Here is a 14,606-nt window from a genome sequence, read left to right as displayed (position 1 = left end):
GTCTTAAATAATCATCTTCGGGGCACTTAAGTCTTTACAACCACTCATTTTCAAGAGCAGTCATTTTTTTTTGCACCAATGGAGGAGAGGGTACTTAAGTCTTTGCAATCGCATCAAACTCCAACGCTAATTAATGCTGACAAACATGGGGATACGAGACGCACATGCTTACATACGTGGTGCTCTTTGGGACCCCCGATCATGAGATGTAGCTAACTGCCCTGTTCGGGGGGGGAACATATAACCTGCTTTGGTTATATTCTACTGCCCATCTCTCAAGACTCTCACGTCCGAACACAAAGAGAGGGGGGGGCGGGGGGCCAAGAATACAAAGTCCGCCATGTCTTAAAAATAAAACCCTTACCGGTTATACAACCATACCATTGGGATTCGAACTTGCAACTTCCCACACAAGGTGACCTGCACTAACTGCTCGTGATAGATAGGCTGAGCCCCCCATCGGTACCAAACTGTAAAACGTGGAACCCAAAAAATAACACACAATCTCACAGGCACACATACAAAAACCAGGTTTTTAAAGTGGCTAAGCCAACGTATGACTTACATCCGCAATGGGTCTCCCTCTCTCTTTGAATTCACGTTTTTGAGAGGGTCTCTCTTTTTTATAATTGAAGCCAAGAGTTACAGAATTTTTGGCTTCTTTTACACTCAAAAAGACCCAGTTACAATTGGACTCTTTACAGGACTTCTTCTTAGATGAGTTCTTCCCTTCAGTTGCTTAGGAGGAGTCTTTGTTTAGTGCAGTTATATCCATATAAAAGAGGTGAGTCAGGATTCATCTTAACGTGAACCTAAGAACCCAGTTCAACATGTTCTGGGTTTGGGTCTTACTTCACACGCCCCTGCAAGCTAAAAATTCAGCTTGTCTCTAAAATTTTAGAATTTTGGTCTAGGTAGAGCTTTAATGAGGATTACGGTGTCAACGGGTCGGGTTTACTTAGACTCGACCTATACCAAACCCTGTAGGGTTCAAGTACAGTGATAAATAAGAAGACCTGATTAAGACACGGGTCCGAACCTGAAGGTTTGATTAATACATGGAACCGGGTATAGTTTGTGAAATTTTATACCATAACCGGACCTAACCCGAGTTCCGATTAAAACCCACAAATTTTCAATGTAAAAATGATAAAAAAATATTGTTTTAGTAGGTATGGCCTAAGTCTGGTTCATGTAGTTCTTATCGGGTCCAAGTATGATTTCTCTTATGGTGGGTCCGATTAGACCCAAGTCCGGACCCGATACTATATCAAAAATTAGGGACAAGTCTAGTTCCACCTGGGTCTGAACCAAAGCCAACCCATTGAGGATGTCTGCTATCTTATTTTTGGATGGGATGAACAATATTTCAATTTTGTCATAGTCAACCTTTTCTCTAACAAAGGGGTAATCAATCTCTATGTTTTTTGTGAATATAAAATTGTCTGTTAGATATGTAGCTCTCAAATTATCACATACGCTTACTAAGACTTGTAGAGAATCAAGACCCAAATCCTTCAAAAGTTGCTTAAGCTATATTAATTTTGAGGTTGTCCCAACAATGGCCTTATTCAACTTTTGAGTGAGCGACTTTATGTTGTTTGGAAGAACTCAAAGACAACAAATTAGGTCCATAAAATATAAGGCACCCACTAGTAGACTTCATGTCATCTGCTCAATTAGTATCAAAAAACCATGCAAGCTCCAGATTGTTGGACTGCTTGATATGTAAGTCAAAGTTGAGAGTTTCTTTTAGATATCTTAGAACATGTTTGACATGTGTCCAATGATCCTTCGTGGGCTCATGCATAAACTAAGAGAGCTTGTTTATGGCAAAGGCTATGTCTGAACGAGTAAATGTGGCATATTGAAGAGCTTCTACAATACTTTTGTACTGAATTGGATTGTCTAATAGTTTTTTAGAAAATCTTGAAAGAAAAACATTTGTTGTTGCAAAAGTGACTACATTTTTGCAATCTATCACGCACATCTCAATCATGAGATTTTTAATATGTTTTTTCTGCGTCAAAATAACTTTTGATGTGTCCTAAACAACTTCAACACCCAGGAAATAGTATTAAGGACTTAGATTTTAAATAAAAAATTCTTAATTAAAGGCTTGAATAATGTTTCAGACCTCCTTATAAGAGCTTTCCATAACAATTATGTCATGCACAAATATTAAGATATACATCTTTACACCATGTTCGTGGCAAATGAAGAGGGGTGAATCAACATGGGACTCCACAAATTTTAGTTTCTCTAAGTACACCTTCAATCTTTCAAACCATGCATGTGGATCTTGTTTTAACCCGTATAAGGCTCAACTAAGTTTGCATATGCAGTCAGGGTGTTGCCTGTCTTCTAAACCTAGTGGTTGGCTCATATATACTTCTTTTAAAAAACTATGCAAAAAATATTATTAATGTCTAGCTGGTGAATATGTCAACCACAACTCACTACAATAGAAAGAATAGTTCTAATGGATGTATGTTTGATGACAGAATTAAAGGTCTCAAAATATTCACACCTTATTGATTGTACTCCTTAGCAACTAACTAAGCTTTATATCTAGTAATTGTTTCGTCGACATAACGTTTTATTTTGTATATTGATTTACAACCAACTAGGTTGTGGACACCAATAGGTAGAACAAGAGTGCAAGTTTGGTTTCTAGATAGGACATTAATTTCATCCTTCATGGTGTATTGTGATTTTCAATTCAGAATAGCTTGAACTAAAGTCAAGAGGTTCCTTTTCTTTCTAAAAAACTTCAATAAAGAGACCTATATGAATGTGATACTTCATGGTAAGAAATTACCTTAATTTCAGCATGTTATCTTGGGATTTGGTTACCATGTGCATGGTGAGTCTTAAACTGGTTGGTATCCCCATTGGGAACTCTACTAGTGGAGGCAATGTTTCAATATTTTGGTTTTGGTGTTCAGATTCTTGTGGCAGAACATGATTGGGACCAACTATCACAGTAGCAGGAAGAGTGATAGGTGAGGACATTTTCGGTGATTGGGTTTGATTATGAGTCTATGTCCAATGGGTAGTTTCCTTATCAACCACATGACTCATTATTTTTTCCAACATACATAAATTTTGATTCATAAAAAACATGCCTAAAAGTAAAAAAAATCTTCTTGAAACATGATCATAACATATATAACATTTATAATTTGTACCATATCTAATAAACACTCTCTTTGGACCTAGGTGATGACAGTTCTAAGTTGATATAAGGTTTTAAGTATGGATAACATATGCGCCCGAAAATTTTAAGAAGCTTATATTCTGAAACACGTTTTAATAATAACTCATATGGGGATTTGTCACCCATATTTGAGTTTGGGAACCTATTAATAAGATAGAAAGTAGTTTGGAAAGCATCATTCTAGAATTTAACATCTAAATATGCATAAACCAATAAACTCATTCATGTCTTTCAAACATGTTTATGTTCAAGCTCAACAATGTTGTTTTATTTAGGCATGTGTGAACAAGTGAGACATCTTTTTATCTCATGTTTATTAAAAAATTCATAGAAATCACCACTCCCATTGACAAATTCACCACCTTCATCACTATAATTTTTTTTTTTTTTACTTTCAAGTTAGTTTTTAACTATAGATAATAGATTTTTTATCATAGGAAAAATCCATGAAAAACGTGAATAATTGTCAATCAGAAGCAGGTAGTAAGAATATCCTTCCCACGAAAGAAGAGTGGGACCCTATAGGTTGGCATGCTTAACTTCAAAAGGCGAACTAGCAGAAAAATTAGCCTTTTCAAAAGAGAGTTTATAAATCTTGTTCATAATGCTGCTAAAACATAAATAATCACCACCACCATACAATTTTTGTTTGTCACATTATATCAACTTATTATTTTCAAGAAAAAATAAAGTTCTAAAATTAACATGTCCCAAATAACAATGTCACACAGCCTTAGAAAAGTTGTGAGGCATGGGCAAAATTAGCTTCTCCTACCGCAACTCCATGATTCTTCTTCCTACCCTGAGGTTGACTCATCCAGAGGTACAATCCACCTCTACTCGATCATCTTAGGAGAATAGTCTTGTTTCTCTTAACCTTAACATAAAATCTATCAACATTGAATTTGAAAGCAGAATTATTATCTCAAAAAAACTTATCAACCAGCAAAAGATTTTTCTTTATGACAACAACATCTAACAGAGCAAATTGGTTTAAGAAAACATTACATGTGTTTACAATTGGTAGATTTGTACTATTGTCAAAGGTAACTCCATCTTGCCCATGATATTCAGTCTTGTTTATCATGTCTTAATCATTTGAGACCATGTGGTGGGTGGCTCCTTTATTTGAGTATCATGAGTTATCCTGCATGTTGTTTAGAGCCATAACCATAAAAACTTTTAGAATATCATAACAGGTGTGCCCTGTGGTGTGGCTCCTGCATGCACAGAACTTGCACACCACCTAACCATCCCTACCATCATGTTGGGTGTTCTTTTGCTGAACTTGATTCTCATGAGTACTAGTGTTTTGGAAGAACAAGTTAAACCAGACAGCCCTTCTTCATCTGCCACCACAACTATGACCTCTTTGAAAGAAGGGGGTCATAGAAGTTTCTTGTTGAGAAGGCTTGGGATTCAATAATTAGTCTTCTTTCTTGATTCAGTTAGAGACCAAAAATTTCACAAACTTATTAGAGTACAGGTGGTATAGGTAGTGATAAACTCTCGTACTCTCGAGTTAAGCCATTTAAAGTGAATTGAATCAAATTTCTATAAAAACTGGTTCTTCAACATCACAAAGAGAGTCCACAAAAAAATTGACATGAGTCAGGTATTCTAACATACTTTTGTCTTCATTTTTAAACATTTTTAAGGTCATGTTTTAACGGGAGGATTCTTAACCTTGAGTGAGACGCATAGGATTGTTCTAATGCAATCCATGCATCCCAAATAAAGGAAATATTAATAATTTGTGCCAAGACCACTTCAGTGATATTGGCTTTGATCCACCTTAACATGAGTTGGTCTACTTGTTTTCAAGAAACATAATCAGAGTCCATTTTAACTTGCTCACCATATGTAACATATTAACAAAGCTATGGGTGTGATTAATCCACATACTTGAGATATTGGATGTACATAACAGATTATTTGAGAGCACCATAACATATAGTTGGTCTGTTCCAATTTGATGGACATCAATGAAGAGAACATGTTTCATTGAATGGCTAAACTAAGGAGAGACGACGAGTTTGATGCCATTACTGCTAGCAAGAGGAGAGAGACAACTAACACACCACCTTGTTGAAGCCAACAAGCTCTGTTATTATGTAAAACGTGAAGTCAAAAAATAACACAAAATCTCACAAAAACCAGATTTTTAAAGTGGCTCAGGTATGAAATACATCCACCAGAATTCTTGTTTTTGAGAGAGGGTCTCTCGTCTTTTTATAATTGAACCCAAGAGACAGAACTTTAGAGTTCCTAGACTCCTTGTGATCACAACTAAGGCTTGTTTGGAATCTTGACACTGGGATGGGCATTTATGCATTTGGTGTTCAAACGCCTCCATTTGGAATCTAGGCGCTAGAATGGGCATTTATGCATTTGGGATGAAAAGTGAAACCCTTTTCCCTTTGTATTTACACTAAAGGATGGATTTGAGAGCTACAACCTCCTAGAGGAAGTCCAGATCAGGTGCAATATGATTGCACAAAAATTGTGCATTAAGCACCAGATGGCCCTCAATTAGGTCTTGGATCCCACACCTGACAGGCCTGTCCCTAAGATGAAAGGTGATCAGGTGTTTAATGCACAATTATTTGTCCAATCATATTGCACCTGATAGTTTCACTCTAGAGGGCTGCCAAAGCAGCTGCTACTTGCTCAAATGCATAAACTCCATAAACACCCATCCCAGCTACGGAACACAAACAGGCCATTAGACTCTTTACAAGACTTATTGGATTAAAATTCTCAGTTGCGTGGTACAAGAGTCATTGTTTAATCATCCATATAAGAGTTCTGATGTGGGTCAGGATCCATCTCAATGTGTAGACCTGTCTGAGGACCCAGTTCACCATATCCAGGTCTTCCTTCACACAAACCACTCACTAAAACCTATTATATAAAGGATGCATCAACAGAAACGGAGATTTTCGAAAGTAACGTGGAGGGAATAAACACTAGGAAGCCCAACCATTAACATCATATCATAACCAAGCAAGCATGAGTTGTCAGCCTTAGTGGTGCAGCAGCACAGAGGGGTAAGCAATAATGCAAGCACGCAACCAACAGGGCTCCGCTTGCTTGGCAGTAGTAGTTAGTAAACGTCACCTTCTGTTGGGACTTTGCAAGTTCAAATCCCAATGGTATATGGTTGTATAACCGGTAGGGGTCTGCCTAACCCCAAGCTTTCTCTGTCGAAAAAAAAAATCATGCAAGCACGGAACAACTCGCTACCAAACTTAAAAACAGAAAACACCAGTGCTTTTTATCTGAACAACACTATGCAAAAGATGTCAAACCTTGCAGTCGCCTAAATAAAGATACAAAATATGAATATAACATGTTCACGCAGGAAAACAGTTCCAATGGGGGGATCTAAACCCAGAACGGTGACCGGCTACCACGTGTGAGTTGCACACATCACCAAAGACTCGGAGAAAAACAAATCACCTGATGACCCTTCTTCAAAGCTCTAGTAGTGTCAGTTGACTATACACCAAGACCTGGTTCCTCAGAATCTTGAGAAAGGAATCCGAGGATTAATATGGTTGGTTCGGTCCATCCGTTTCAATTTATCTTGATCACAAGATGGAACAAATCCCCTTCTGTGCCTTTCTCTTCTTCTTTTGTTTAGGCGGCTGAAGCACCACCTTGATCGCAGCATCGAAAACTGCCTTGACGTTCTGCAAACATTCACATCTATAAATAATCATGAAAATCATGACATGGGATAGCACCAACATGGCTAGGTAGAATCAAACCTGCTGGGTCTTTGAACTGCATTCTATATAAGCAGGTGCACCGATCGCCTTCCTAAGCTCTTCTCCCTGCGTTGACAGCAAAAGACAGCGGAATGTCTCACTAATTCATACAAAATGACAATGCTTTCCAGCTGTTAAATCATATGGTGAAAATATTCAATAGTATTGGAAGCAGGGATCATACAGTACCTGTGCAGTAGAGATTGGTACAGCACCAGGATGATCAACAAAGAATTGCTTATCATCCCGAAGATCTGAAAAAGAAAACCACCTTTTGTTAAAAACTTGGAGGAAAGAAACTGGAAACTGAACCGAAGCACATGCTACTGATTTGCAGTATTAGAATTTCAAGTTGCGATATTGAATCAACACATGGAAGATATGACAAGCCAATTCAGGAGAACAGACCATGTCCCAACCAAATTAAGACAACTTTTGTTGAATCCAGGTTTCATCAGTAAAATAACTGCTGATAGACAGTATTTGCAAAAAACCACGGGTGTGTAGGGTCAACGAAAATTACTATTGGCAGAGAAACGTTATCAACAACTCTAATTAAATCAGAAGCCCCAGCCAATAGATACAATAATTAAAATGGACTCAGTCAGAAAGACTGAAATAAGACATTAATGTCACAGTGTCAATATGTTTCAATCACATTTCAGCACAGAAGCAGAAGAGGAAACAATAATATGGACACTAGGGCTATACTTATAACACCATGGAACATCTGGGATCCACACAAGGACCCGACTTTGACTATTATCCCCCAAACAATCCATGCTTTTACAATTAAGTTTTAAGACACATTTTTGATGAAATAGACAAATACAAAACTAAGGTTCAATAGCCCAGGCTATTGTAGATTAATCAAGAGAGAGAGAGAGAGGTGACAACTCTACCAACACAAAGATGTCACTAAAAGACTACTATACAAAACATCTAACTAAAGGTCTAAAGCACAAAGATGGCAAGTGAACATAACAGTTGAACCAATTGATCATACAAAAAAGTGCTCATCAATTCAAAGGTTCAAGATTATATGTAAGAAAACTAGCAGCCACAATTTGCAAATCTGGTACTCATTTTTTCAGGCAGAATCGAACAGCATAAATTTTAAGATGGAAGTCCCTGAGCATACAGCCACAAGAACTATTAAAAAATGTCCAGTGGTTCTTAATCCAGTGTAAAAGTAACAGCAACAAAATATGCAAAAAAAGGTAAGGGCACATAGTTGCCTAGCCTACATGGTTCTTAAACGTGGTTTTGAATTTCTACAGAGACCAGACAGACAGATCATGAACACAAAGGACAGAAATTAGCAAGAGGAGAGAGAGACAGAGAGAGGAAGCTATATCAAAGGTGAATAAACAAGCATGGCAGAGGGCTTTTCAAAGAAAGACCTATATTTAAGACATAGTGGCAATATTGATGACTATGATCTAAAACGATGTACAAGGAAAGTTTTCTTCTAGAAAATATCAAACTCTCTTGTAAGCAGTTTTGGATCCAAGAGCACAATAAGGCCTCAGAACACAAAAATAACGCAGAAAGGCACTTCTTAGTAAGTACACTTGAATAGTGTGATCAACAATGATGCTTTTTCTCTGAAAATAAGTCCTCGGAGAACTAACATAGAGAACAAACACAACCCGAACATGTTAACAGGATGCTTGTACACGTTGAGTTTCTGTTCATTCAGCACTGGCTGGGGATGAAACACCCAATCACTTCCCAAGAAACTGAAGTCAAATTCCTTGTTGAAAACCAAGCACAAATTAACTCACAAACAGAAAAGCTCAGACATCCTAGCTTACAGCAGCAGCCGGAGATAGGATTACTAAATAACACTGCAGCTTGCTTGACAATATGTGAAAAAGTATAAGGCGCTGAGAGAACAAAAAGACATTCATATGATTGGAAAATGCAAACAACGTACAGAAACTGTGTAAAACCTGTAATTTTTAAGGATTATTAATAAATAAAGAACTCATTTTTTTATCTCCAAAGTAAAAGTAGAAATGTGTTTCTAGCTTTTGAATTTCATTTATTACATATTCATTTGTTCATTCAAGCCAATCAGGGTATAATTTGCATTTATAGAACTATTTTGGGTTATAAATCATTATATATATATATTATATTATATTTAAATATATTTTTGATGGAGTTTGTAAATTATTGGAGTGTATTTGTGTGTTATTTGGCTCTTGGTAATGATTTATAAGGTAATTTGCTATTTTTGGCTAATCTTGTTATAATTAGCATTTTTTGAGTTTTTGGTATTTGAGATTGCACACGAAGGGTTCGTTGTATTGCTTGGGTAGCGATCTTTGCGAACTTCGAAACTCCACGATCTTTTGAGTTTCGATTTATTGTTCTTCACATTATTAAGGTAAGATACCTTAACTGAACTTATAGAGAGCATGTTTAGGCACTAATTGTGTAAGCATGATCTTGCACTGAATATCTAAATGAATTGCAAATACAAGTTATGCTCACACACTTAACTTAGTTGTGAATATCTAAGACTCTTGTGATTGTAATTCGGAGATCATGCTTGTCATGATTGTAGTTAGCGAAATATGGAGTGTGTTTGCTGCAGGTACACCTGTGTGTGGGTTTGAATAATTGTGCACTTATGAATATATAATATGTACGCAATGTGTCATCATACTTTGGTTTGCGCATACTATGTTGTTTTGTGTGTTTATATGAATTTGATACATGGTGCGCATATAACTACTATGGATATGTACAAGTCGTGTTCGATGTATACTGTGAATGTTATATATATTGTTTTGTCATATGATGAACTCATTTATTCTTGTATAGAAGAAAGCATGTGAATGTTATAAATTGTTTTGAACTTGTTTGCTTGAGAAATATATGTGTATGATGTACGGTAGGATGGTCAATGAGATTTTGACCAACCCTTACACAATTATATCTAAGGTGATATATCGATTCATGTGGTGAAAAATGCATATGACTTTTATCGTGTGTGCAAATCTCGAACTACGTAGGAGTTATGTCTGTTGAGGTTTAGTTGCTTCGTATTATAAAATGTGCATGTTCATGTATGCATGCATAAAACTCATATTTTGTTTACGCATGATTTGAGGTTCAATTTACGAAGTGCAATGTTCTTTGTGACTATGATATGATGTGTAAGATAATATGCTTATGTATGATATGATTTAAATGCCACGTGAAATGAAATTATAAATGCATGCGTTAAATGTTTAAGTTCAATAATGAACTTTGGTTCATGAAGTCTTATTGGTTAAATGTGTGATTTTATAATTTTAATGTCATATGAAGTGATGTATGATGTGATGCTTTGATTGTATACATGCTTATGCTCGTGTTGATGGTTAATGACCTTGAGAGTGGTCAATTGTATTGATGCATGTATCACAATAGTTTTCACTGGATATGGTACCCATTGAAGAACTGTTCCCAAAGCATTCTCTACGAAGGTGTGCATGACCAGATCAGGTAATCTGGCTAGAGTGATAAGTCTCTGTAAGAAAGTGCATTGTTCAAGAGTGAGTAGCCTGCGAAAACGGTATATTCCTATGAGGAAGTGCATTATCCAAGACCAGGCAGACCATTCGTCTAAGGCGGTAACTCCTTATGAGGTTGTACATTTCCCAAACCAGGTGATCCGACATGGATTTTGTAAATCTTTATTGTGAATAATGAAATGTTATGATGAATTGTGATGATCTTCTGAGTTGATTGAGATAACTAGTTAATAGATTTGGCTTTTCTATTATAGCAGGATTATATATGATAATCAGATCCTTATTGATTTTAGATCTTGATATGAGTTTATGTTTGTGATGCTTATGTTAGCGTATACGTGGATGACACATCATGCCTACAAATGACTAGTTTTGACTTATTAGGTGAATGATACATCACGCCTACATAATTTCATCGCAAATGATTACATTATGATGGTCTAAGTAAATATATCACACTCATTTATCATGATTGATTTGTATCATGAATATCTAACTAAATTACTTATAAGATATGTGTGCGTGTTTCACGTCAGAATGGTCAAATGTGATTTGAATTATTCTTTATAAGAATTATGAATGCATATGAAAATGATGCAATGATATAAATGTCTTTTATTTATTTATATATATATATATATGATGACTTGTATGACTTGAATACATATAGATTATGCTTTATTACGTGAGTTAAGGTTAAATAGAATATTAAGTAATGAAATGTTTTTAAATGCTTTAAGCAGTGTTATTAAAAACGTGCCTCAAGGCGCAAAAAACGCGCCTCGCCTCGAGGCGAGGACCTTTTTGCATTGAGGCGCACTTAAAAAGCGTAAAACCCTTGAGGCGTACGCCTTGAGGCGAGGCGCGCCTCACCGTGAGGCGCGCAATTGAAAATCGAATGGGCCCGGACCCGTATGCTCGAAGGTTCGAGAGAACCTGTGTCTTTAAAAAAGACACAGGCGCCTCTCTCGAACCTTCTCTCCACTTTGTCCCCTCTCTCGAACCATCTCTCTCCACTCTGTCCCCTCTCGTCTCCCTCCACCGCCGACCACCACCCGTCGTCGGTCATCGCCTCTTCCACCTTCTTCTTTCCTCTGCTGAGAAGGCGTCGGCGACCCACAGGCCACTCTGCCTCTTGCGACTGGGCTTCACCTTCTCCGACGAGAACGGCAACCTCCCCACCCACCCCCACACCAGCCAGACTCTGCCTCTTGCGACTGGGCCTCACCTTCTCCGACGAGAACGGCAACCTCCCCACCCACCCCCACATCGGTCAGAAGTTAGTCTGGGAGTTCCACGTCAAGGTCGCCAACTCCCCAAACGAGATCAATGTTGACTTGCGGCAGTATCTGATGGAGCGTGGCATCAACGTCGACGTTAACCTGCAGAACAGTATCGACCTGAACGTCCTCAGCCCCCAGTTCAGGTGATCGGGCTTGTTCATGAAAGACCGCATCACGTGGGTGGTGTTAGGGACGGCCTTCAACTTCTGCTGGATGTTGAAGGTCGTCTGGGGGCACGTATGTAACACGCTGCAAGAGTTCCTAAGGTATGTGAGATTCTTCTTCCCAAGGTTCACTAAAGCATTTCTTATTTATTTATAATTTTAGATAATTTTTACAGTTTTTTTAAATAAAAGAAATTTTTTTTGAGGCGTACGCTTTGCGCCTCGAGGCTTACGCCTCGCCTCAGATTTTGGTGGAGCGTCTCGCTACGCCTCAACGCTTTTCACAACACTGGCCTTATGTTTGAATGCTTGAAATGAATGACTCATAGGACGTTGTTCCTTTGTCTATCACTTGACGATAGATGAATAATATATCTTTATCTTTAAATGCTTGATATGTTTTCTTTAAGTTTGAGTTTGGGTTGCTTTACCAGACTTTAGCGAGTCTGACCCCGTTTTATGGGAGACAGGTAATGCAGGTAAAGTATGATGAGTAGTTAGAGCGAAGGGTTGATCGAGCTGCATCCTCGAGGGTCCACTCTTACCTTGCAATCTTGGTATTCATGATTTTTTCGTTTTAAGTACTTGATCATGTAGAGACTGAAGTATTGTTTTCATACTCTTATTTGAAATGAAATAAACTTTTCATATTTCAGTCTTATATTATGTGTGGTTTGAAATGTGTATATCACGTACATTTTAATTTGATTGTTATCTTTAGTGTAACCGCACCCAAAGTCTTAACCGTTTTTAAAAATCGTTTCCGCATTATAAGATATGATTTACTTATACTTATCAAAAAAAAATAATTGATCTCGAAATTTCAATATTTGAACTATAATTAAGGTTAAAAAATTTGGGGCGTTACACCATGATCATTATTTTGGATATGATCTTCAAAATAATTTCTAAAGATAAACAAAAAAAATTAGTTTATTCTCCGAAATTCTAAGAATATTTCAAACAAAAAAAGCAAAATATCAGAAAGAAAATTGAATTTCTTATAAAAATATCAAATTTATTAGCAATATATCCAAATAGAAACAAATTCCACCTAAGTAGTGTTGAAATCACGCTGATCTCAGGAGCAGATTTAACATGAGGTGCACAACAAATCCAAGTTTTTCATCCAAAAGGGTAAGAGACCAAATCTATGCTTTTCAATCACTTAACCTCAGATTCCAAATTGTTTGGAAAGCGGATATTTTTTTCTTTTTGCTTTTTAACTGGAAAATAATACAAAAAATTTGCCTCCCAACAAGCAAATATTTTTCTGAACAAAAACACAGTAGAACATCTATACCAGTCTCCTCTTTAACTTCAACTAAAAGGTACATAGCACGGACTCATATAACAGCGAAGCACACCAACATTGCATCCGCACTGATGCGAGTGCGACACTTGGACACAGCTTCCTTTATGTCAGGTGAAGTCAACCAGACTGAGGTCCATATATGCCCAAAAGTAGATTCAGTTAACCCTAACCAAGTCCAGTTTATATATATATATATATATATATATATATATATATATATATATATATATATATATATATATATATATATATATATATATATATATATATATATATATATATATATATATATACACGCACCACTGCACCCAAGTTTTTTGAAATTGCCATGCCGCACCCACACCTATGTGACATAGGCTAAAAGAATATCCAACCTCTCTCAGAAGTTACCAATAGCCATTAGCAAGAGACCCTAATCCTTGAAAATGAAAAGATAAATGCATGTGGCCCTTGAACAATCTTTTCCCCAATTTACCTTTTAAATTATGTGGAACAAAAAAAGAGTTCACATCAAGGATAAAATGGGAATCCAACTAATAATAACTAGCATTATCAAAACATGGCCATAACTTATAAATAAGCACAAAGCTTTAATCACAACTGCAAAAGAAATGACCAGAAGAGCGTGACATCACTACAGCTGCCAATAGATTTTCTGGGCATGATTTAGACATACTGAATCATAAAAAGCAGAAAGGATTTTGTATAATACATACAAGTAAAACAAATATGACAAAAACCTATAAATTTAGCAACTTTCAAATCTATAATTACCCACTCCAATTCAAGATTATCAGGAAGGACTACCACACTAACTAAACATGCAGCCAAGAGGATGTCAAGCAAACTTTCTATTGTTATGAACTCTATGAATTCACCCAACCCACCACTGAGAATCTTCTGTGTATACATGGAGTTTCTATCCTTCATCTCCCATGCAATTTCACAGATCCATAAGGTCATGCAGCTCCAGCCACTGGTAAAAGCAATAGTCTTGTTTTAATAAACCAAGACACTCTACAGGGGAACTTCAACATCCTCTCAAATCCCCAGCGCAACACATACATGCACATGCACGCACACAATTGCAGTATCTGCACTGTCATATGATCCCAAACTACTAAATAACTTTCGATCTCATGACATAGTTATCTCCCATAACAAGTAATAAACTTATAACTTCCAAAGGCCAAATAAGATACCGGATGTTATCTTTAAAAGGTTAACATATTTCCTGGTTAATACAATCATTCTCTGGTTGGGTAGCAAAGATGGCCTCCATCATGTAAACATTCCTTGATCAAATAGTCAGCAACTACAA

General features: G+C 36.8%; 1 protein-coding gene across 2 annotated transcripts in view; it reads right to left on the bottom strand.

Annotated features, from left to right (window-relative positions):
• Positions 1 to 6,494: 6,494 nt before the first annotated feature.
• LOC149832810 (rac-like GTP-binding protein 6) overlaps positions 6,495 to 14,606 on the bottom strand; it is a 256,990-nt gene continuing 248,878 nt past the window's right edge. For both annotated transcript variants that reach the window (XM_090014728.1, XM_090014729.1), the window contains 3 exons: positions 7,183 to 7,247; positions 6,994 to 7,059; positions 6,495 to 6,915 (listed from right to left, as the gene is read on the bottom strand). In XM_090014728.1, the coding sequence (XP_089870854.1) occupies positions 6,814 to 6,915; positions 6,994 to 7,059; positions 7,183 to 7,247 (233 nt within the window). In that variant the 3' untranslated portion in view covers positions 6,495 to 6,813. The remainder of the gene's footprint in view (positions 6,916 to 6,993; positions 7,060 to 7,182; positions 7,248 to 14,606) is intronic.

The sequence above is a fragment of the Nuphar pumila genome, chromosome 7 (genome assembly GCF_984573655.1).
Source record: "Nuphar pumila chromosome 7, dmNupPumi1.hap1.1, whole genome shotgun sequence".
Classification (NCBI taxonomy): Eukaryota; Viridiplantae; Streptophyta; class Magnoliopsida; order Nymphaeales; family Nymphaeaceae; genus Nuphar; species Nuphar pumila.
The sequence above is the reverse complement of the archived record's forward strand: the minus strand, read 5'-3'. Positions and strand labels throughout refer to the sequence as shown.